Source organism: Sus scrofa, chromosome 17 (assembly GCF_000003025.6).
Source record: "Sus scrofa isolate TJ Tabasco breed Duroc chromosome 17, Sscrofa11.1, whole genome shotgun sequence".
NCBI classification, from domain to species: Eukaryota; Metazoa; Chordata; class Mammalia; order Artiodactyla; family Suidae; genus Sus; species Sus scrofa.
The window spans coordinates 34118071-34141977 of NC_010459.5; the positions used below are offsets into that span (position 1 = coordinate 34118071).

Sequence of the window (23907 nt, forward strand, 5' to 3'; positions counted from 1 at the left end):
GCAGCCAGACTGGGACCCATCTCACTGGTGTCAGGAGCAAAGCAATTTATGAAGGAAGGTGCGTGAGAAGCAAGAACAGGTCCTGGGTAGAAAGAGTCACTCAGACCCTCAAAGATTCAAACTCTCGAGTCTCATAAATGGAAAGAGCCATGCAGTAAAGAAGAGTGGGAAACCGGCAACATGATTTTTGTATTGACATTTGGTTCTTAATAATAACATCCAAAATGCGTTCTGTTCTTATAGCGCTGCAACTGGGACTGCATTGGGTCGAGGGTATATGTTGCCGGAGTCTCCCCTGGGAAGTGGGGAGGAGCTGGTGGTGAGACACACTGCTTTCTCTTTGGGACCTAGATGCAGCCAGGTGAAGAGCTGCAGCATGTGCCTTGGCTCTGGTAGGGGGTGGGGAGGCAATCCCAGCAGGCCTGCAAACACATGGGCAGAGTTCCTTGCCGCCAACCCACAAGAAAAGGGTTGCTGATGGGGCCAGCAGTGGCAGCTCCAGGAGAGTGGAGGGAAGGCTGGGATGTTACATTCTTGAGGCCTTCACAGGTACATGTCATCGTAGCCCGGCGGGGGGAGATGGTCTGGGTTAGGTCTGGAATGGAAAGAGGGGCTGGTGAGTTGGGATGATGGACAGCGAGGGGCACACAGGCAGACAGGGCCCTAAATGGAGGGAGCTTGCCTCTGGAATGCTGTGGTGCTACACTGAAGAGCACGTGCTCTAGAGCCCAACAGGCTGGGTCTCAATTCTGATTCTCCCATCTTGGATAAGTTACTTCATCTTTCAGGGCCTCAATTTCTGTATCTGTGAAGTGTGGACAGCAGTATCTACCCACAAGGGCTAACATGTGGATCTAATGAGTTCCTGACACATAGACAATCTCCAGTAAGTGGAGCAACAACCCCTCCTCTGAGTCCTCCCTGAGGGGAGCTGGGGACGGGAGGCACTGAGGGATGGGGGGCTCCTGAAAGGCTCCGGGGAGGCATCAGGCAAAAGCCTCCTGGCAGAGGGGGATGGAGTTAGGGGCAACCCTCTGCGGGCTGTCAGACACCTTCATTCCTGCAATGCTGAGCTGAGTTGCCGTCAGGTCCTACTTCTCAGCATACCTGAGTGAATACCTACCCAGACGGGCTGGTCCCAATGGGTCCAAAGGGATCAAAGCGTGCTCCTGGGGGCACAGCGCCTGGAGGAAGACGGTTTGGGAGGCCTGATGATGGGTCAATAAGTGCTCTTGGAAAGCCAGATCTCAGGGGATCCACAATCATGCCACCTCTCCGACACCTGAGGCAAGAAGGAATGATGGGTAAGCAGGTGTGGCAAGCAGCTGTTGGAGAAGAAGTGAAGGTGGTGAGATGGACTAAAACGACTGCGACACCTACTCTGGATGGTTCAAGCAGAGGTATGGCTGGCTTCTAGCATGAAGCAGGCAAGAGCAAGAACCTAGAGAGCATACTCTTTCTGCAATCACGGGCTGCACTTTCAGTTGTATGGGCTCCCTGAACCCACAAAATTGAGATCCTTGCCGTGTCTTGTACTCAAGAGGACACTCCGATCAAGAACATGTGCCAGAACTTGCCAAGGGCGATGCAGAACCATCACAAGGCTCTACGGGTACTACTTCAGGTCTAAGGACTAATGGATTGAGATAATCTGTGACCGTGGGTTGCCCAAGTCTAGCTCCCGACAGCTTCTGTTCCTCATGCAGTTCCATGGACCCACCGACCTCATGACTCAAACTTGGATGAATGAGCTGATGTTCCCCAAACTTTGAGGTCACTGTTCAAGCTTCACTGCAGACTTACATGGTTTCCCCACTGTCCAAACGTGTCTGAAAATGTTCAAGTTGGGGACACTTTGCAGCAGAGGTTAAAATCTAGAAGCACTCAGGGAAGACGGTGCATAGCTCAGGCTGTAATAACTTTGTTGGGAACTTGACAAGAATGATACCAGAGTAATGGGGATCAGAACCTCCCCTTATCAAGTGAGGTAAACTCTGAAGAGCCCTGAATGCCCTGAGGCCTTGTAGCCCACTGTGTGCTCTTCCGCCTGTGCTGGATAAGCCCTGGGTGTTCTTCCATCCAAGGGACAGCTGCTGTCTTCCAAAAGGAAAAGTGGGGCCAGAGAACAACAAAGGAGCTGCTCACTGGGCTTCCTCAGCTCCTCCCCAACACTCAGAGCCCTCCTGCACTGCTCTGACCATGGCAGAGCAGAACGTGGCAGCGATTTCTCAGCCACCCGGCAACAACCCAAAGGGAGACTGATGAAAAGCTCTAAAATTAGAAGATGAGCTGAGGCTGGAAAGCCACGAGAGCAGGTTGTGTAGCTGCCACCTCCCAGCATACTCACCCAAAGGGGTCTAGGTCCTCTCCCCCGACAGCAAACGGGCCCAGGGGATCGCTCCTGAAACAAACAAGGGACAATTACTGAAAGTCCCAGAGCAGCCGGGTACCTGGGCTCCCAGAGGCCCGGACCTGATGCCTGTGGGGACACAAATGTATTCCCAGGCATGGGGGACAGAGAAAGCCCCTGCATGAGACCACATCATGCATGACCATCTCAAAATAGTCCTTGGCACGGACCAACACTGAAAATACTACAATGGTGATTACGTGAGAAGAGCTGGACACAAAGGGGAAACATGGAGCATCCTAATAATGCGGAAAGATAAAAATATGAACGACGGTAATGAGATAAATTTTATTTTATTCATACCTCTCTCAGATTCCTAAACTTTGGATAAAGAACCAAGAACATTTAGATCAGAAAAATAATACTCTAAAACCCTAAACCAAAAAGCTCAGATTTAAAAGTGTCCAAGGGTATGGAGCTCACATACAGCTCAAACTGTGCTTCTCAACTTTTGCTCATTATGGCTCCTTGATGAAATCGTCATACCACAGATCCTGCAACCCTGTTTATGCACTGCAGCCCATTAGATGGCCGCAAACCACTGTGATGTCTAAGATTTTTTTTCACTCTCCACTCAGAACCATTTTTTGCCCATATTGAGACTGAAGGAGCCAGGAACATAAATGAGCGTATGCTTTGTGAAGATCAAGTCTATGCTTTTATATATACACCTAAATATATATCTTTCAAAAGCCTTTTTATCTTTACATTCTTTGATCTGATAATTTTATGCCTAGATAGCCATCTTAAAGAATATATAATTCGAATTAAAATATCATCATAAAAACTTTAACCAAGGGAACTGGACCGGCCCTAACCTGGGTCCAGTTAGGCAGATGATGGTATTGCAACCATGGAAACAATGTTCTAAGAATGTTTTGAAATGATGTGCAAAGACACTTATGCTCTAGCATTAATTATGGAAGAAAGGGGGATTATCAATAGCCTAGGAAATTAAGTGTGAAAAATGTGTGTGTGGATAAATAAAACTAGAAAGAAGCATATCTAAAATATAAACAGTGACAGTAAACACATGGGTGCAGTTTCTTCTTTATACTTTCCTGATTTTTTTTTATAAAGGATATGGCTATGGATATAATAAAACGAAAAAGATGTGGATATAATAAAACAAAAAAGATTTGAAAAAAGGCTGTTTGGAATCTGCTTGGAGCCCTGGTGAGCAATGCAAACCTGATAGTTCTGGGGTGCAGCGGGTTCCTGTCAGACCTCAAGAAAGTGTGGTAAATGGCAGCTAATCTAAGCTTATGGGTAAGATGCTATTCATGAAGAACTTGGGGAAAAAAAAAATCCAAAAGTAGGTGCTTCTCCAGTTAGTGATACCTAGTGGGCTGGAAAGGATATTGTGATTGAGGTGGACATGGCTTTCAAGGGAAGTAATTTTTCCTGACCTAGGTTATCACTGTTCCTGAGCCATGGGAACTGGAGCTGACAATCAAACTTTCTGGTGGCCTCCAACAACCTGCCTCACTCCACAGGTCAGGTGGTGCCAGAGGGCAGCGAGCACTTTTACCCATCTCCATATACTGCCCCTATGTAGCAGCAGGCAGAAGGAGCTTCTAGAGGCTATGCAAATGCCGTGAAGAATAGAGTCTTGATGGCTCCTGAAACATGGAGCCATCTCTTTTTCCCTCTCCTGGGCCAGAGTGTGGGAGGGGAGAAGGAAAAGAGAACAATGGAGGGTCAAAGGCAGCTGCCAGGCCCACCCCAATAATCTGTGTACTGGAAACTGTCACGGCATATCCTTTAGGCTCACACTCAACACCGTGTCACTACAACACATGCACACCTCTGTGAACTCATTATGTGCCCAGAAGCTATTATAAAATAATCTCAGTCCTGGATATACTGAATGAGGCTCGAGAGATTAAAAAAAAAAAAAAAAAAAAGCTAATTTTTGTCCATGGTCTCTAAAATCAAGCCCCTAAAACTCCATGCGGGAGAGTGTTGTACACTAAACACTGTAGGCACAAGTGCCTAGTTGGGCCCAGTGGACAGGATGGCCCATCTGCAGAGGGGCCCTCTAAGGGATCTGGGGGTGACCCTGACCACACCAGTTTCTTCTCCATGTACTCTCCTCTCCTCTCAGGTAAAAATAACATGCCTCTCTTGGACACACAAATGCAGCTGATGTCCTCCAGTGGCTGAGCTGGTCTGGTGAACAGGAAAGGCCTTAGGACTGGGAGTCAGAGACTGGCTCTGGTCTGGGTAGGAGACTATCTAGCTGGTTGGCAGGGGTCTATCACAAAAGCTTTGCACCATGGTCTTTTAAGATGTAAAATCTAAGTAGTAACAGTCACAGGGTCTGCTGTTACGGTGAAATGTACTACTGGACATGAACAGATTTGTTGACAGGAAAGACCTGGAAGAATGGAATAACAGCAGCTGCCCATATTTACTGACAGCTTGCTTTGTGTAAGACACCATGCTAAATTTAGTTTAAAATTTTTTTAAATTTAATTTTCTGAATAGGTAAGCCCTTCATCGGTTTCAAATTTCAAAAGAATACAGAGATTGAAGAATACAGATTGCATTCGAAATTCAAAGGATACATAGATCCATAATCTTGCTGGATGTGTTTTGGAATTCAGAACTTTTCATATTTTAGAAAGGTCAGAGAAGTGTGCCTAACATATATTGTGTACCATGCTGTAACCCTAACATTTCTGCCAGATGAGTAAGAATTCAATGAATATCTAAGGAGCTTTATGACACTTCAGGTCAGGTTTTGATCCCAAAGGTTTGGCACGAATCTTATGAAAGAGCAAAACAAAACAAACAGAAAAAATGAATGCCACTTGGTTTTCAGAGTTGTAGACAAGAGACTGTTGACCTACAGAATAAAAACTCTCCCTCTCAGCCCTGTCCTCCAGCCTGACAGGTCTTCCCACAGACAACTAATGACCTTGCTTTCCTGTATGTCCTTCCAAAGATACTTTGCCAATGTGAACACACACGAATCTCCCCTACTTTTAATTTTCTTTATTTATTTATTGAGGCTGCACTCGTGTCGTGGAAGTTCCCAGGCCAGGGATCAAACATACGCCATGGCAGTGACCCAAGCCACAGCAGTGACAATGCTGGATCCTTAATTGCTAGGCCACCAGGGAACTCTCTCTCCAACCTATTTTTCAAACTGATGGATGTACTGAGCTCCTTATATACATTATTTTATTTTATCTTCGCAGGAGCCCTCTGAGTACATATGATTTTTATTCCTATTTTACAAAGGAGGAAACTGAGGCTCAGAGAAGCAAGTGTTCTTACCCAAAACCAGATAAGTAGTAAGTGGCCAAGAGTGAATTCATACTAGGTTCGCCCAACTTCAAAACCCATGCTCTTTTTTCACTTTTTATTTAAAATTTTTTTAATAAAGTGCGGTTGATTTACAATGTTCCTTCAATTTCTGCTGTAGAGCAAAGTGACCCAGCTATACATACACATATTCTTTTTTTTTTTTTTTTTTTTTGCTTTTTATGGCCGCACCTGCAGCATATGGAAGTTCCCAGGCTAGGGGTCCAATCGGAGATGCAGCTGCTGGCCTACGCCATACCCACAGCCACACCAGATCCATTTTTTCATCTGTATGTCTTCTTGGAAGAAATGTCTACTTAGGTCTTCTGTCCGTATTTCCATTGGGTTGGGTTTTGTTGTTGTTGTTGAGTTTATGAGTTGTTTGTATATTTTGGAGATTAAGCCCTTGTTGGTTGCATCGTTTGCAAAGATTTTCTCCTATTCCGTGAAAACCCATGCTCTTTTAACTGACTGATGTGTTGAGATTATTTTACATTTAATGTGATGTGTTTAGATTTAGATTTACCATTTTAGTATTACCTTTCCAATAATTTTCCAACTTCCTTTTTCTTTCCTGTTTTCTTTTTTAAATTCAACTTTAAATAAGTGTTTTGTTTTGTTTTCTTTCTTTCTTTTTTTTTTTTAACTATATCTCTTTGTATATTTTCCGTGGTTGCCTGAGGGATTACAATAAACATACATAACTTTTCACAGTCTACTGAGAAATAATATTTGACCATTTCAAGTAGGAGATAAAAACCTTACCAGCAGACATTGATTTCTTTCATTCACCTCCTTTTACGATAAAATTGTCATATTATATTACAGCTAACATACAATGAAATGTTCTAATTTTTGCTTTCAGTTTTAAAACATATTTTAAAGATTTCAAGAGAACAGTCTACTATATTTATCTAGATGTTTACCATTTTTATTGCTTTTCTTTTATTCCTGGTGTTCTAAATTTCTATCTGGTATCATTTCCCTTCTGTCTGAAGAACTTCCATTAGCAATTCCTTCTGAGAAGATCTGTTAACTATGAATTCTCTTAGTGTCCTTTCACTAAGAATATCTTAATATCCTTCAGAAATAAAGATGATGTAGTTGCTAGATATAGAATTATGGGTCTGACAATTCTTTTTTTCTCCATATTTTAAGAATGGTGGGCTGCTTGTTTCTTGTTTTCATGGATTCTGACGAGAAATTCACCATAATTCAAATTCTTATTCCTCTACAGGCAATGCATGTTTTTCTCTAGTTGCTTTCATGTCTCCCCCACTCCCCCCGCCCTGCTTTTTAGCAGTTTCATTATATCTGAGCATGGACTTCTTTGCATATATCCTACTTAGGGTTTGAACAGCTTTTTGAATCTGTAAGTTTATGCCTTTTGCCAAATCTGAGGAATTTTCAGCCATTATTTTCTTCAATAATTTTTTTGTATTACACTCTTTCTCCTCTCCTTCTTATGGCCCTATGTTAGACCTTTTGTAATTGTCCAAAATTGTTTACTTTTAAATTGTTTATTTTTAAAGATTTTTTTTGGTCTCTGTTGTTCAGATAGGCTAATTTCTATTGATGTATTTCAAGTACTTAATATTTCCTCTATTATCTCTATTCTGATACTGATTCTTCCAGTAGTTACTTTGACTATTGTATTTTTCAGTTTTAAAATTCCCATTTGGTTCTTGTTTTTATCTTGCTTCTTTGCTGAATTTTCTATTGTTCCGTTTGTTTCTAGACTGTTTGCTTTCACTTCTCAGAGCATTTTTAAAATAGCTGCCTAAATTGTCTGACAGTCTTTATCAGATAATTATTCCAACATTTGTATCACCTGGGAATATGGGCATCTATTGTCTTTTTGTGAGCTGGACTTCTGATGTTTTGTGTGCCTGGTAATTTTAAACATTTTATTATGAAGTTTTGGGACAATCCTGATAATTCTGTCTTAGCAGGCAATCCACCCGGGGGTTGTGGGATTCATGTTCAGGTTTCAATGTCAGTTCTGTTTTCAAAACCCTTGCAGTGCTTTTCATTCTGCCCCATATATATGGTATGTGGGCTATCCTGTAGTAGTTCTGTTCTCAAAATCTTTGGTGTGCTATTTAGAATCAGATTCATTTACGTATAGTTTTTGGATAAGGCCCAGAGTCCATAATTTTATGAGGCTGCTTTCTGAACTCCTTCCTGTTTGTGATCTATCTCCTTGGTACCTTCCAGTTCCCCTGGGCTCCCCTTTTGGCCTTCTGGCTAGAAAGCTGAGGCATTCCTTACCTTGCTCTGCCCTGTACTTCCCCTGTCAGTGCCTGTGTCATACCCGTACCAAGTGGAAAAAGGATAAAGGGAAGAAAAAAAGCGAGAGTGGTTCAGCCCCATACTCTTGAGATGAGTTTTATTGGAAAGGAAGGGTCTTCTCCCTCAGTTTCAGGTGTTTGTGGATTGCCACAGGATGGGGTGTAAAAAAAAAAAAAAAAAAAATTGGAGAAAAGGAAGAAAAAACTTGAGACTTCCCCATTCTCTCTGAGCACTAGACCTCATTCCTACTTCTTTAACCAGACTGAAGGGCTCTTGGAGTGCTCTCTGTTCACACTAAATCCAATTCCTTGTTTTGGGTTTCTTTGAGTTCAAACTGGAAGACAATGGTGAACTCACTGCCAGGGTGGTATTTAAACCTATGGTCTTTTTTGCCAATCTACCAGCTACCACTTTTCAGCATCCTCGAGTAATCCATGCATTCTGTATAGCTGCAGTCAGTGGGAAAGTCAGGATGAAGTGCGTTTATTCCAGAACCAGAATCTTCCAAACCCAGGCTCTCAACAGAACAGAACACCAATATGGCTGTTTACAACAGAGCTGCTGGTCTGCACCCTCCGGTGATCATTAGGAGTGAACACGAAGCTCTTCATCTGCATGTCAGTCTTCTCTAGGCATGCTGGTTCACAGAGCAGCCAGTAGCAATAATCTGAAAATTTCCAGACCCTGATCCCTGAGTTGGTTTTCATAGCATTTCTTGAACCACCTAGGTAAGTTCTGTTCAGACTATAATGTGCCCATCAATCAGTGGGGGGAATCTTGCTCAAAGGCAGGATTTAATTCAGAAGATCAAGGATGGGACTTGAGATCCTACATTTTCTACAAGCTCCCTGATGCTCTGACATTGTTGGTCTGTGGACCACAAATGGCAAGGCTGCTTCCCAGTGAGGGTACAAGTTCAAATTTTGGTGGTCTGGTTTATTTACCTTGTTCTGCCAAGTGTGGAAAATTAGAAGCAGGGAAGTGGGGATACAGGCAAGAATGTGTGTAGATTAACAAGCGGAGTACAGGTTATGGTGCTCTGAGCGAGCAGGGCACTACACTTAACTTTTCTCCACCCCTAGGATGTCCTATAAGTTCAAAGGTGACTTGGGGATTGAGAATGGTTGGGAAATACTCCATTTAGGCTAAGTGAACAAAGATTTTCAAAATAAAAAAAAAAAAAGAGAAGATACATACTAAAAAATTATAAAACGTCACCCATTATCTGACTCTGACACAATGACTGGTTTTGTTATTCTTTTCTAGTCTTTTTTCATAAGCATGCTTTTATACAATTATATTATCAATATAATTTCAGATCTCACTCTCCTCTTCCACTTATGTCCTACATTTCTCAAGTTGTTTTTGTTATTAACATGTTTAATGGCCAAATGATATTCACTTAAGTGAAGTAAATTTTTAAAATTTACTTAATTTCCTACTGTGTTGGTACTGCTTCTGGTATAACTGTAAATAATGCTGTAATGAACAACTTTCATGGTCATATTTCTTCCATGTTAGAAATCAATAATTGTTATCCTCTGCTCATCTGACGACTGTATCATGGAACAGGAAACTTGTTTCTGATCAAGAGATAAAAAAGGAGTTCCCGTCGTGGCGCAGTGGTTAACGAATCCGACTAGGAACCATGAGGTTGCGGGTTCGGTCCCTGCCCTTGCTCAGTGGGTTAACGATCTGGCGTTGCCGTGAGCTGTGGTGTAGGTTGCAGACGCGGCTCGGATGACACGTTGCTGTGGCTCTGGCATAGGCCGGTGGCTACAGCTCCGATTCAACCCCTAGCCTGGGAACCTCCATATGCCGCGGGAGCGGCCCAAGAAATAGCAACAACAACAACAACAAAAAAGACAAAAAGACAAAAAAAAAAAAAAAAAAAAAGAGAGAGATAAAAAGGAGCTGTACTCTGGAGCCTCAACTGTACCTGATTTATTTATTTTTTGCTTTTTAGGGCCACACCTGCGACATATGGAGGTTCCCAGGCTAGGGGTCTAATCGTAGCTGTAGCCGCCGGCCTACACCACAGCCACAGCAATGCAGGATCTGAGCCACGTCTGCGACCTACACCACAGTTCACGGCAATGCTGGATCCTTAACCCAATGAGAGAGGCCAGGGGTTGAACCTGCAACCTCATGGTTACTAGTCAGATTCGTTTCCACTTTACCACAACAGGAACTCCCAACTGCACCTGATTTAGATGATTTAGAAGGTGAGATTTGCATCCTATAAGCTGACAAGATTTAGAAAAGATTTAGGCTGAGCTGACACAGTAATGGCATAGACTATTGGGAACCCTAGGGGAGAGGAAATGTATTTTGCAGTTGGTAGATACAGCCTGCTCACTAGATTCCAGAGCCCCTAATCCCCAGAACCTGTGAGTGTGATGAGAAATCACTTCTGCAATTGTTTTATATTTTATGGCACAGCAGACCTCAAAAGGGGGGTGGGGTATCTGTGTGGCCTAGTTTAATCACATGGACCTTTAAAAGCAGAGAACTTTCTCTGGCTGATGGCAGAAGAGATGGCGCATCTGAAGCATGAGAAGAACTTGACACACCACTGTTGATTTTAAATATGGAGGTGGCCATGTAAGAAGAAATGCAAAAGGTCTTAAGGAGCTGAGAGAGAGGCCCCCACCAGGAGCCAGCAAGGAACAGGGTACCAACAAACTGAGATTGGGTTCAGTTAACTTACATACATTTTGGGGATGATGTTTTTCTAAATAATTTAAAAGAAAAAGGACTAACCCTACCAGTGAAAAGGATGGAGAAATGACATCAAAATATAGTTGGAATGCTAATTAAAACAACTGTTTAGGAGGCAACTGGGCAATATATATATCAACATCTTTAAAGAGAGGCTTAGTCTTTAATGTAGTTAATTCCACTGTCAGGAATGTATGCTAAGGAAACATTCAGATTTGTGCTCTAAGCTGCATGAAAAATATGTTCACTGAAGTGTTAGCTATGGTAGCCCAAAATTAGAAATGACTTAAGCTAAAAAAAAAAAAAAAAAACCCTTTTCACCATTCTTGATTTTTCTTCCCATCACTAAGCCAAACCATAAGCAAGCCCTATCAGGTATACTTCCTAGTATATCCCAGATCATCTACGTATCTGCCACAATGATGATTTCCTGCCTGGGTGCCTGTGTCAGCCCCTTACCTGGTCTTGCTGTTTCTACTACTGTCCTTCTATAATTCATTCTCTACATAGGAGCCCGAGAAATTTAAAAGAGAGAGAGAGAGAGAAAGAAAGAAAAAAAAGAGTCAACAATATGAAATCCCTCATTTGCTAAACACACCCACCCAGTGGTTTCCCACTGTACCTGACCTTGACCTCAAGGCTCTATACAAACTGGCCTGTGCCTACCCCTACAGAGTCATCTCCCATCTTTCTACCCCACCGTGCTCCAACCATACTAGCTTTCTCTTTGTTCTTGGAATAATCCGAGCCAAGATAGTTTCTTTTGAAGCAACTGCTGTTACAGGTGTGAAACGGAGGAGATACTAAGGGATGAATCCCATATCAATGCTTATGAGCTGTGTTTCTTTGGGCAAGCTGATTAAACTCTCTGTGCCTCAGTTTTCTTTTCTATAAAATGAGGATAACATAGCACCTACCTCTCATTCTCTTGTTAATGAAGATTAAAAGAAATTATATTTGATACTTAATGTAACAGCCTGGCACTCAGTAAAGGCTCAATTTAATATTAACCATGTTAGTTGTCAGAATCTAACTGGGATATTTTGAGGAAAAAAAAAGTATATGGCTAAGTATATGGGTCCCAAATAGATCACTTTCTATCCAAAATATTTTGATGGCTCCCATTATCCCAGGATCAAACCCAGCTCCTTAGCACATAAGGTCCCTTGTGATGCGGCCCTCATTTTCACCTATTCTCCCTTCACATGCCAGAAGTGGTAATATATAACCCCCCGATCCCTCCTCTGCCTAAACACACACACACACACACACACACACACACACACACACACACACACACGGGATGATAAGATGATTTCATAGCCCCATTTGTACCCACTGTTCCCTTAGCCGCAAATGCCAATTACTCCCAATACTAGAGAATTATTATTTGTCCTTTAAATTTTAGCTCCTCAGGCATTATCTCTGTGAAGCCTTTCCTTCTATACTGTCCTAACTCAATCCTTCAGGATCATGACCCCTCTCTGAGCTTCAGCAGACCTGAGACACACTTTCACTTTTAAAAAGACTTAGGGTCTGGAATAAAAAGGGTAGTCAGCCCTAAACGACTGTGAGCTCCTTGAAGGTTGGATCGATACCTCATCACATACTTCCAATGCCTAGTACTGTATTTGACACATAAGTGACAGACCCACTTGGGGCTAAGAAATTGTACAGAAGACAAAAGCAAAGGTGCTAGAGTTAGATCCAAGTTCAGATTCTGGCTTCACCACTTAAGAGCTGTATGACCTAGGGCAAACCATGAAATCTCTAAGCCCTAGCTTTCTCCCCTTTAAAATACAGACGATAGTACCTATTTCTGGGGTTACTATAAGGATTAAATGAGAATGTTTACGAAAGCTTAACACCTGGTACATAATCAAGAGTTCAATAAACAGCATCCAATATTCTATTATTATAACACAACTTCTGCTCCTTACTGGTTGGAGTCAAGTTATTTGCTATCCATGAACTTCAGTTCATGTAAACTGTAAAATGGGGATAGCCCTTACTGATCCCATGGGGTTGAGAGGATTTAATAAAAACATGTGGGTGAAATGCTTAGCATGTGATCTGGAAGAGCTGGCACAAAACAGCCACATAAATATTACTGAACTAACTTTGCCATCCATGGGGAAAAAAATCAAAGGGATCAAGACTATCTGGCTCTAAGGAAAAGAATGAGGGCAATTATTAATGTTTCACAAGTAATGAAAAATGAAAATTATCAAGGTGGCATAGGTAGAGGATAATTCTTTTCAAAATACAGTGCTAAATCAACTAGATATCAATATAATAAAATATGCATCTATCTCACTACACAAAAATTTATTTCAAATGGATTATCCTAATATGAAAGGTAAAACAAAGCTTCTAGAAGAAAATATATGAGTAATTCTACATGACTTTGGGGTGGGACAAAAGTTTCTGAAACAGATAAAGCATCACACATAAAGAAAAAGCACTGATAAGCCAAAGTATAAAAAACATTAAGAATATTTTAATTAAAAACATCATTATTAGAGTACACCTCTTTTTAATATTATGTAATGAAATGGAATATATGCATAAAGTACTCCTGTTGCATGTAGAAATACAATGGTTGTCTCAAAGAGAAGTCCTTGTGCTGAAGCAGCCATTTTTTCATGGAAAAACATTTTTACTCAGAATGACTGATAGACAAACAAATCATGGTTACTCAAACTTGGCTACACAGTAAATACTTTCTTAAAAGCCATATGAACCTGTTACTTCAAGGAAAATAACCACCAGTATAAGTTGCCAATGATAAAATTCAAACTTAGATGTGAAAATTAGCAATTTGGAAATTCATATTCACCATTAGCTTGATGCCTTCCCCATACTGATGCTGATTGTATCGGTAATATTGATGAACGTGATTTTTAAAAATATTGTATAATAAAATGTATAATAATAAATATATAATCCCTGGGCCAGGGATTGAACCTGAGCTACAGTAGTGACACCACCAAATCCTCAATCACTAGGCCACCAGGGAACTCCTATTATTGTTATTTTTAAATAAATAAATAAATGTATATTTAAATTAAAAATTGTTTTTTGTTTTATTTTGCTTTTTAGGGCCACATCTGGAAGTTCTCAGACTAGGGGTCTAGGCGGAGCTACAGCGGCCAGCCACAGCCACAGTCACAGCAACGTGGTATCCTAGCCATGTCTGCAACGTACACCATAGCTCATGGTGATGCTGGATCCTTAACCCACTGGGCAAGGCCAGGGATCGAACTCGCATCCTCCTGGATACTAGTTGGATTCGTTTCTGCTGCACCACAATGGGAACTCCTAGAATTTACTTTTTAATTTAAAAATTTCAGCTGTAATTTATAACATGGTAAATATTAATAGATATAACTTAAACATGAGCCCTTTGAGGTCCTCAATAATTTGGGGAAGTGCGAAAGAGTTCCTGAGACAAAAACGTTTGAGATCTGCCAGCACAGGAAATACAACTCCAGGAAAGAAAAGAAAAAAGGTATATATATATAGATGCTCATAGTGTACTATTTAAAATGAAACACTGTACATGCTTGAAATACTCCATGGAGGTTAGGCAAACTACAGCATATACCGTAGAATAAAATATCAGATACGACCTACTGTAGAGCACAGGGAACTCTACCCAATATTCTGTGATAATCTATACGGGAAAAGAATCTGAACAAGAATGGATGTGTATATATGTATAACTGAATCACTTTGTTACACAACAGAAATAAACACAATGCTATAAATCAACCGTACTTCAATAAAACTTTAAAAAAATGCAAAAAAATCAGACATTAAAAAGGGTATGTTTAGCACTTTAATAAATGAATAAAAAAATTTTAAAAAGAAAATGCAGACTACAAATACTGGGAACATTTAAAAATATGTAAAGATGCAAACTGATTAGGATTAAAAATGAATTTTGAATGACATAAATAAGAGCTTTATATCTAAGGACTGATTTTTAGAAAAGTTGGTTAAGCACAGAAAAAACTGATTATTTCAAAACAGAGAACAAGATTTGGGGCATACGGTCTCTTTACTGAGGACAGATGGAGCAAAGGGAAATGGGTTAGAATTATAATGACAACAAAAAAGTTAGGTTTAGATGAAAAAACTTCCCTTACAGATGGGTTGTTTTCTGTAATTCTTCTGGAAAGAGTAGAACAGACCTACTTTTCACCCTCAATTCTCCATTGCAATGGAGTGTCCTCTCTGTCTACACCAGCATCAAACCAGCAGACCCAGTCTCCTTTGACAAGCTCTGGACGCACACGCCACCACACACTTAGTAAAGCGAGACATCCCGACTTCTCTCTGCATTTGGAAGTTTCCAGGTGTGGGATAGGCAAGGTGGTGTGGAAAGTGAGGAGTGAGACACAGAGCTGTATCCTGTGGGAAGGGACAGAGACTGCTGTTTTCTACTCAGAACAGAAGTCCAGGCTGTTCAGTGACAGGGTGATTAACATCCCACAGCAGCCAGATGGGCCCTCTGCTGTCCTGCTCCTTCTCTTCTTTCTATCCTAAGGCCCCACCCTCAAATCTGGCATTTGAAGCAAAAACAAAAAGTTGAAAAAAAAAAAAAAAAAAGAAAAGAAAGAAAAACAAAAAAGGGAGTTCTCTGTGGCACAGTGGTAGTGGGTTACAGATCCAGGGTTGTCACTGCAGTGGCTCAGGTCACTGCTGTGGTGCAGGTTCAGTTGCTGGCCCAGGAACTTCCATGTGCCATGGGCACAGTCTCCCCCCAACCCCCCCCCCAAAGGTGAACGTGTGAGTGCCTGGTTGCCCAGCAACACACTGGTGATGGGGCTCTCACAGAGAAATCGATGTCATGATAGGCATCTGTGCTGACAGAGGAAGGGGGCTGGCAATGGGTGGGGGTGGAGGGAGAAGGGGACTCCAGGGGGAAGACCTGCCAACTCACTACCGGCTGACAGAAAGCCTCCTCAGCATTCTGCCTCCTCCCCCAGCACGGTGTCCCAGTCCTGGGAGATAAGCTGGCTCGAGAAAGCCTCACCGAGGGAGGAAAGGGGTAGATTTTTCTCCGCAGCCAGTGTGCCCTCACTACCCTGAACGTGTACACAAACCGATTATGTGATCCTATGAAGGGGCAGACCCCAGTTTTCACTCTCCCAGTTAGTTAATTCTGGGAAGTTGTGCCACCTCACTTGTCCACTGTCTCACCCGGGAAAAGTAGGGATGCCACTGACTCAGATTCCTGTCTGGAATATGAGCAAATGTAAATTAAAACACCCGGTGCAGCGGTCGGCACATGGTGGACGGCCAAGAAATAGTTCCTCCTCAATAAGGGGCAGCCAGTGTGATGATAAAGGACACAGTGTCCATAAAGGTCCTGAGCCCAAATGCAGTTGCTCAGCACACCATCTGGGTTCATACTCTCATACCTAAATGGCTCCTTTACCAGGAGGAGTAGGCTAAGTATTTAAACAAATAAAAGGGTCTCTCTTCGGGGGGACCCTCCAGTCACTATAGCTTCAGTCTTGTTTTTCATGTCTGTCTGCTACCTGAAAGGAATCCATGAAGTATTTCTACTGTATTCTGAGCAATGAGCTCAACACGTGGCACCTACTGCCATATTCCGTGCTGAAAAACCTCTGACATGGGTACAATTATTCTCAAAGTACAGAGGAGAAAGCCAAGGCTAACTGTGTTCACTGAGAAGCAAGCAAAGCTACAAGGTCAGGGTTTGAACCTACCTAATCGACCTCCAAAGCCTGAGCCCCTAATGGCCATGTAATACTCCCTCCTTGACATGGAGATGGGCGAGGTGGCAGAAAGAAGGGGAACAAGTCCCATCCGCTAAGAGTGGTATGCAGAAATGACGAGGCTAGGCCTTCTGCCTGACCCCCTCCCACCCGGATCCTCATCAGAATCCTTCAATGGCTCTCAGCTGCCCATGGGGGAGATTCACATACTTGGGCCTCGCAAAATCCAGTCCACCTTTCAGAGCTGTTACATCATAGGGTTCTGAAATGAATTCTTTCTTGAGCCAAAATTCAGGGACAGTCCCTTGCTTTCAGACCTTGGTGCTCTGGCCTGCTGGTCCCACAACCTGAAACAAGCTTCCCTGGAAGGAATCTTAGGAAATAATTCAAACTCATGAACAGGAAAAAAAAGGAGTTTAGGAATACTTCTGTTCTTCCCTAAGAAGACACAGCTCAGGCAGCACCCCCCACCCCCACCCCGAGGAAGCCTGTCCCAGGCCACCTCTGAAGGGTCTCTGCACTAACCTCTGTAATGGCAGTTGTCACTCTTACTTATTCACCTGTCTCCCATGCTAAAGGGACAGCACGGGCCTTAAGAGTAGGGGCCCAGTCCCAGGGATCCCTAAACCCAGAGGGAAACATTTGCTGAATAAAGAACATATCAAAAATGTGCAAGGCATAGATCCAGGTGATGGAGATACAAAGAGGTGAAAAAGTAGGGCAAATTGCTCCACTTGAAAAAAAGCCATTAATCTTGGGATTAGACAAAAATAGCAAGTAGTAATGTCAAGGATGGGGTGAATCCCAGGGCTAGGGGGCCAAGAGTTTTAGCCAACAAAAGAATACGCAGGGTGGGATGGGCCAGGGCTGGCTGCGCCCTTGATTGACCCCAATCCCCAGCCTCTATCCCCATCTTCTGGGCCTAGGACAATGCCCACATATTCCCCACAGCTTCTCTCAGCCCAAAGATGTATAGCCTTCACAAATAAAGGTCTCCTGAACTGAGGCCCCAAACCACTCAGTGGGACGCCTGCCCTGGCCTCAGCAATCCACTCACCACCACCATGCCCCCACGGCCCCTGGCTCTAACCACACTGCCTGTCCTCCCAGGGCTTTGCAGAGGACAGACCCTCAGGCTGCAGCACCCACTCTACCCTACTCTCTGCCTGCCCTGGAGGTCAGTCCCTTCTTAGGGAAGCCTACCCTGAACACCAAGTGTGGCGTTCCCAAGTCCCCTGTTCATCCCCATGACAGGAGGTAAGAGGAGGAGCAGAGACAGTGTCGCTGGCCTTTGTGAAGCACCTGGTGCTAATAATCTGGTGCCCTACGTATAGTGAGCTCAATAAATACAGTGGGCTTAAGACCCTAAGGGACCCTTTAGCTTCTTCATTTTAAAATACTTTTTATTTTGAAATAAAGATTTGCAGGAAGGTGGAAATAGTGCAGAGAAATCCTGTGTACCCCCACCCAGTTTCCTCCAATAGTTACTCCACCACAAAGATTGCCCTCATGCTACCCCGTTTTATAATCACACCTGTCCCCACCCATAACCTCTGGCAACCACTAGTCTGTTAGTACCTCCAGAATTCTGCCATTTCAAAACACCTTATATGAGTGGACCCATACAGTATGTGACCTTCTGGAACTGTTTTTTTTTTTTTTTCACTCAGCCTGATGACCTGAGATCCACTCTGTTGTGGGTATCAACAGTTCATTCCTTTTTATTGCTGAGTAGTATTTTATGGTATGGATGGTTGTTTAACCATTCACCAACTGAGGGATGTCCAGGTTGTTGTCACAGACACGGCTTGGATCTGATGTTGCTGTGGCTGTGGTGTAGGCTGTAGCTTGGATTCGACGCCTAGCCTGGGAACCTCCATATGCCATGTGTACAGCCCTAAAAAGCAAAAACAAAACAAAACACCCCAAAACAAAACCAGAAACCAAAAACCATAAAGCTGCTTATGAACATCTTTATACAAGTTCTGTGTGGCATAATTTTTATTTCTCTGAAATAAATACCCAGGAGTGTGATTACTGGATCTTACTATTAAGTGCATGTTTATGTTTTTTTTTTTTTTTAAATGGCTATATCTGAGACATATGGAGGTTCCTGGGCCAGGGACTGAATCTGAGCCACAGCTGAGGCAACACTGGATCTTTGAACCCACTGTTTGAGGCCAGGGATCAAACCCACACCTCTGCATCGACCTGAGACATTGCAGTCGGATTCTTAACCTACTGCACCACAGTGGGGACTCCTATATATAAAAGAAACTGCCAAACAATTTTCCAGAGTAGCTATATCATTTCACATTCCACTGGCAATGAATCAGAGCTCCCTCTGTTCTCTGTACTTTCTTCAGCATTTAGTATCATTACATTACTATTTTTTAAATTTTAGCTTGTCTAATAGGTGTGAAGTATCTCATTGTGGTTTAATCTGCATTTCCTCAATGGGCAATAATGTTGAACACCTTTTCATGTGCTTATCTGCCACCTGTATATCCTTTCCAGTGTACTATCTCTACATATCTTTCGCCTATTTTCTTTTTCTTTTTCTTTTTTTTGTCTTTGTGCTATTTCTTGGGCCGCTCCCACGGCATATGGAGGTTCCCAGGCTAGGGGTCGAATCAGAGCTGTAGCCACTGGCCTACGCCAGAGCCACAGCAACGTGGGATCCAAGCCGCGTCTGCAACCTGCACCACAGCTCACAGCAACGCCAGATCCTTAACCCACTGAGCAAGGGCAGGGACCGAACCTGCAACCTCATGGTTCCTAGTCGGATTCATTAACCACTGCGCTACGACGGGAACTCCTCTTTTGCCTATTTTCTAAATGGAGTGTTTGGTTTTTTAGCCTGTTGAATTTAAGATCCATCTTTCAAGAGATGATTCCCTTGTGAGATGTATGGTTTGCAAACATTTTCTCCCAATCTGTAAATTATGTTTTCATTCTCTTAACAGGGTCTTTCTCAGAGCAAAAGTTTTTAGTTTTAAGTTTTTGATGAAGTCCAATTTACTGTTGGTTTTTTTTCCCTCTGTTATAAACTGGGCTTTCAGAGTCATATCTAAGAACTCTTCACCAAGCCTTGGATCCTTAAGATTCTCTCCTTTGAGTTCTTTTAAAAGTGTTGTAAATATTAAGTTTTACATTTAAATCTATGATCCAACTTGAGTTAACTGTATATAAGATGTGAAGGTAGGTCAAGGTCCTTATTTTGCTTGTGACTATCTAAATGCTCTACAGACTTCCTTGTGCACCCTTGTCAAAAGCCAACTGTCCATTCTTCTGTGGGCCTACTTCTAGGTTCCCTATTCTGCTCTACTGACCTGTGAGTCTGTCCATCTACTAAGATAAGTCTTGATTAATTTAGCTATAAAATAAGCTTGAATATTGGGATAGAGTGATTTCTCCCTCTTTATTCTTTTTCCAAATTTATTCCAGCTACTAACAAATCCCTTTGCCTTTCCATCTAAATTCTGGAATAATCTTGCGACATCTACAGAAATCTTTGTTGGAATTTTGATAGGGATTGTATTTAACTAATGGATCCATTTGTGGAGTATCTGACATCTTTACTACGTTGAGTCTTTCATTCATGAACATGTTTCTCCATTTACTGGGTCTTCTTTGATTTCTCTCAATAGCATTTTATAGTTTTCAGCATAAAAGTCTTTTTTTTTTTTTTTTTTTTGTCTTTTGTTGTTGTTGTTGCTATTTCTTGGGCCGCTCCCTCGGCATATGGAGGTTCCCAGGCTAGGGGTTGAATCGGAGCTGTAGCCACCGGCCTACGCCAGAGCCACAGCAACGCGGGATCCGAGCCGCGTCTGCAACCTACACCACAGCTCACGGCAACGCCGGATCGTTAACCCACTGAGCAAGGGCAGGGACCGAACCCGCAACCTCATGGTTCCTAGTCGGATTCGTTAACCACTGCACCACGACGGGAACTCCAGCATAAAAGTCTTAAACCTGTTTTGTTAGATTTATACCTAAGTATTTTTTGTAGTGATTGAAAATGGTATTATGTCAAGTTTCTGTTTCCATGTGTTTATTACAATTAACTTCTGAATTTTGAGCTGGTATCCTGCAACCTTGCTAGGCTCATAATTATTATTGGTAGATTCCTTGGGATTTTCCATGTAGACTATTATGTCATCTGTAAATATAAACTTTTATTTCTCCCTAATCTATATGCAAAACTTTCAGTACTACGGTAAATAAGACTAGTGAGAGTGGATACTCCTGCCTTGTTTCTTAGGGGGAAAGCATTAAGCAACTAATTTTATTTATTTTTTGGCCACACCTGTGGCATGTGGAAATTCCTGGGCCAGGGATGGAATCCATACCACAGCTGCGACGTGCACCAAAGCTGTGGAAACACTGGATCCTTAACCCACTACACCACGTAGACTTCCAGCAACTAATTTTATTTTTATTTATTTATTTATTTATTTATTTATTTAGGTCTTTTTTGCCATTTCTTGGGCTGCTCTTGCAGCATATGCAGGTTCCCAGGCTAGGGGTCGAATTGGAGCTGTAGCCACCCACCTATGCCAGAGCCACAGCAACTCGGGATCTGAGCCGAGTCTGCAACCTACACCACAACTCATGGCAACACTGGATCCTTAACCCACTGAGCAAGGCCAGGGATCGAACCTGCAACCTCATGGTTCCTAGTCGGAGTCGTTAACCACTGCATCACGACGGGAACGCCCAGCAGCAACTAATTTTAAATGAATTCCTTTTGCTAGTATGATGATGGGTTCATGAAATATTGTTTAGGTATTAACAAACTACTGTTTAGTTGAAGGAAAAATATAGACGTCTCAATCATGGGGGATTATTATCAATTCTCTTATAGTTTGATCCCAAAGAACCTCATTTCTATGTTATATATATATTCATGTTTCCAGTTAAGCCAAAGCTAGGACCTTTTAATTTTTTTTATAACTTTATTGGGATATTTCATGAATCATAAAATTCACTCAGTTAACATGCATAGTGCAATGGTTTTTAGATGTTCACAGAGTGTGCAATTATTCTAATTTCAGAACACTTTCTGCACCCTAAAGACATCTTGTACCTATTAGCAGTCATTCCCTAATTCATGCTCTCTAATCCTTCCACCTCGGCTCCTGGCAACAAGTAATCTACTTTGTTTTTATGGATCTGCCTATTCTGGACATTTCACATAAATGGCTATTTTCACTCAGCATAATGTTCATACACGCTATCAGTTATCTGTACTTAAATCTTTTTTATTGCTGAAATACTTCAGCCTAGGCATATATTACATTTATTTATCCATTCACTGGTTGAACAGTCAGGTTGTTTCCATTTTTTGCCCACTACTAATAAGGCTGCTATGAGCATTCACATACAAAAGCTGTACATGACTATGTGCACAAACAAGTAGTGTTCCACTGTAGTCTGCATTTCCATCCCCCTAATGACTAATGACGAGCATCTTTTCACATGTTTATGAACCACCTGTACATAGACCTTGGAGAAATGTCTATTCAAATCCTTTAACCATTTTAAAATTGGGTTGTCTTTTTATTTTTTTTGTTTTTTTGTCTTTTTGCCTTTTCTAGGGCTGCTCCCAAGGCATATGGAGATTCCCAGGCTAGGGGTCTAATCGGAGCTGTAGCCACTGGCCTACGCCACAGCCACAGCAACTCGGGATCCGAGCTGCGTCTGCAACCTACACCATAGCTCACAGCAACGCTGGATCCTTAACCCACTGAGCAAGGCCAGGGACCGAACCTGCAACTTCATGGTTCCTAGTCAGATTCCTTAACAAAAGGGAACTCCTTGGGTTGTCTTTTTAATACCGAGTTAAGAGTTCTCTGCGTATTTTGGATACAAGTCTCTCGTCAGAGAGATGATTTATAAATGATTTTCTCCTGGTCAGTGGGGTGTCTTTTCACTTTCTTGATACTGTCCTTTGATGCACAAAAGGTTTTATTTTATTTTTATTTTATTTTTTGTCTTTTTGCTATTTCTTTGGGCCGCTTCTGCGGCATATGGAGGTTCCCAGGCTAGGGGTCTAATCGGAGCTGTAGCCACCGGCCTATGCCAGAGCCACAGCAATGCGGGATCCGAGCCGCGTCTGCAACCTACACCACAGCTCACGGCAACGCCGGATCCTGAACCAACTGAGCAAGGGCAGGGACCGAACCCACAACCTCATGGTTCCTAGTTGGATTCATTAACCACTGCGCCACAACGGGAACTCCAAGTTTTATTTTTGATGAATTCAATTCACCTGTTTGTTTTGTTTTTTTTTTCTTTTGTAGCTTGTGTTTTTGGTGTTTTATCTAAGAAACTACTTCTAACATCATGAAGATTTAATCCTAAATTTTCTTCCAGGAGTTTTATAGTCCTGGCTCTTATATTTAGGCCTGTGAGCCACTGTGAGTTAATTTTTGTGTATAGTTTGAACAAGGGGTCCAACTTCATTCTTTTGCATGTGGATATCCAGTGTCCCAGCACCATTTGAAAAGACTACTGTTTTCCTAATGAACTGTCCTGGCACCCTTGTTGAAATCAACTGTCCATGAATGTATGGATTATTTCTAGACTCTCAATTCTATTCTCTTTACATTTCTATCCTCATGCCAATAGCATTCTGTCTTTTTTTTTTTTTTTTTTTTTTTTGTCTTTTGTCTTTTTGTTGTTGTTGTTGTTGTTGTTGCTATTTCTTGGGCCGCTCCCGCGGCATATGGAGGTTCCCAGGCTAGGGGTTGAATCGGAGCTGTAGCCACCGGCCTACGCCAGAGCCACAGCAACACCAGATCCAAGCCGCGTCTGCAACCTACACCACAGCTCACGGCAACGCCGGATCGTTAACCCACTGAGCAAGGGCAGGGACCAAACCCGCAACCTCATGGTTCCTAGTCAGATTCGTTAACCCACTGAGCAAGGGCAGGGACCAAACCCGCAACCTCATGGTTCCTAGTCAGATTCGTTAACCACTGCGCCACGACGGGAACTCCGCATTCTGTCTTAATTACTGTAGCTTTGTAATAAGTTTTGAAATTGGGAAATCTGAATCCTCCAACTTTGTTTAAGATTGTTTTAGCTATTCTGGTTCCCTTGCATTTCCATATGAATTTTAGGATCGGCTTGCCAATTTCCACCAGAAAACCCCACAACTCCACCCCCTCCCAAATCTCCCTCAACTTCCTGCCAAACAAACAAACAAAACTCTATACATGTCTTGGGCTTCTTTTGTTAAATTTATTCTTAAGTGTTTTAGTCCTTTGGAGGTTATTAGGAGATTATTTCCTTAATTTCATTTTGGATTGTTCACTGCTCATGTATAGAAAATGTGATGGATTTTTGTTTGTTGATCTTATAATGCTAGTTCTAAAAGGTTTTTTTAAAAGGATTCCTTAGGATTTTCTGTAAACA

The 23907-nt window shown here is 42.3% G+C and overlaps 1 protein-coding gene across 1 annotated transcript in view; it reads right to left on the reverse strand.

The window, feature by feature from the left end:
- The window catches only part of PSMF1 (proteasome inhibitor subunit 1), a 46400-nt gene continuing 22746 nt past the window's right edge, over positions 254-23907 (reverse strand). Inside the window, 3 exon segments of the mRNA NM_001243340.1 lie at positions 254-595; positions 1124-1282; positions 2348-2401. Coding sequence (NP_001230269.1) covers positions 544-595; positions 1124-1282; positions 2348-2401 — 265 coding nt within the window. The 3' untranslated portion in view covers positions 254-543.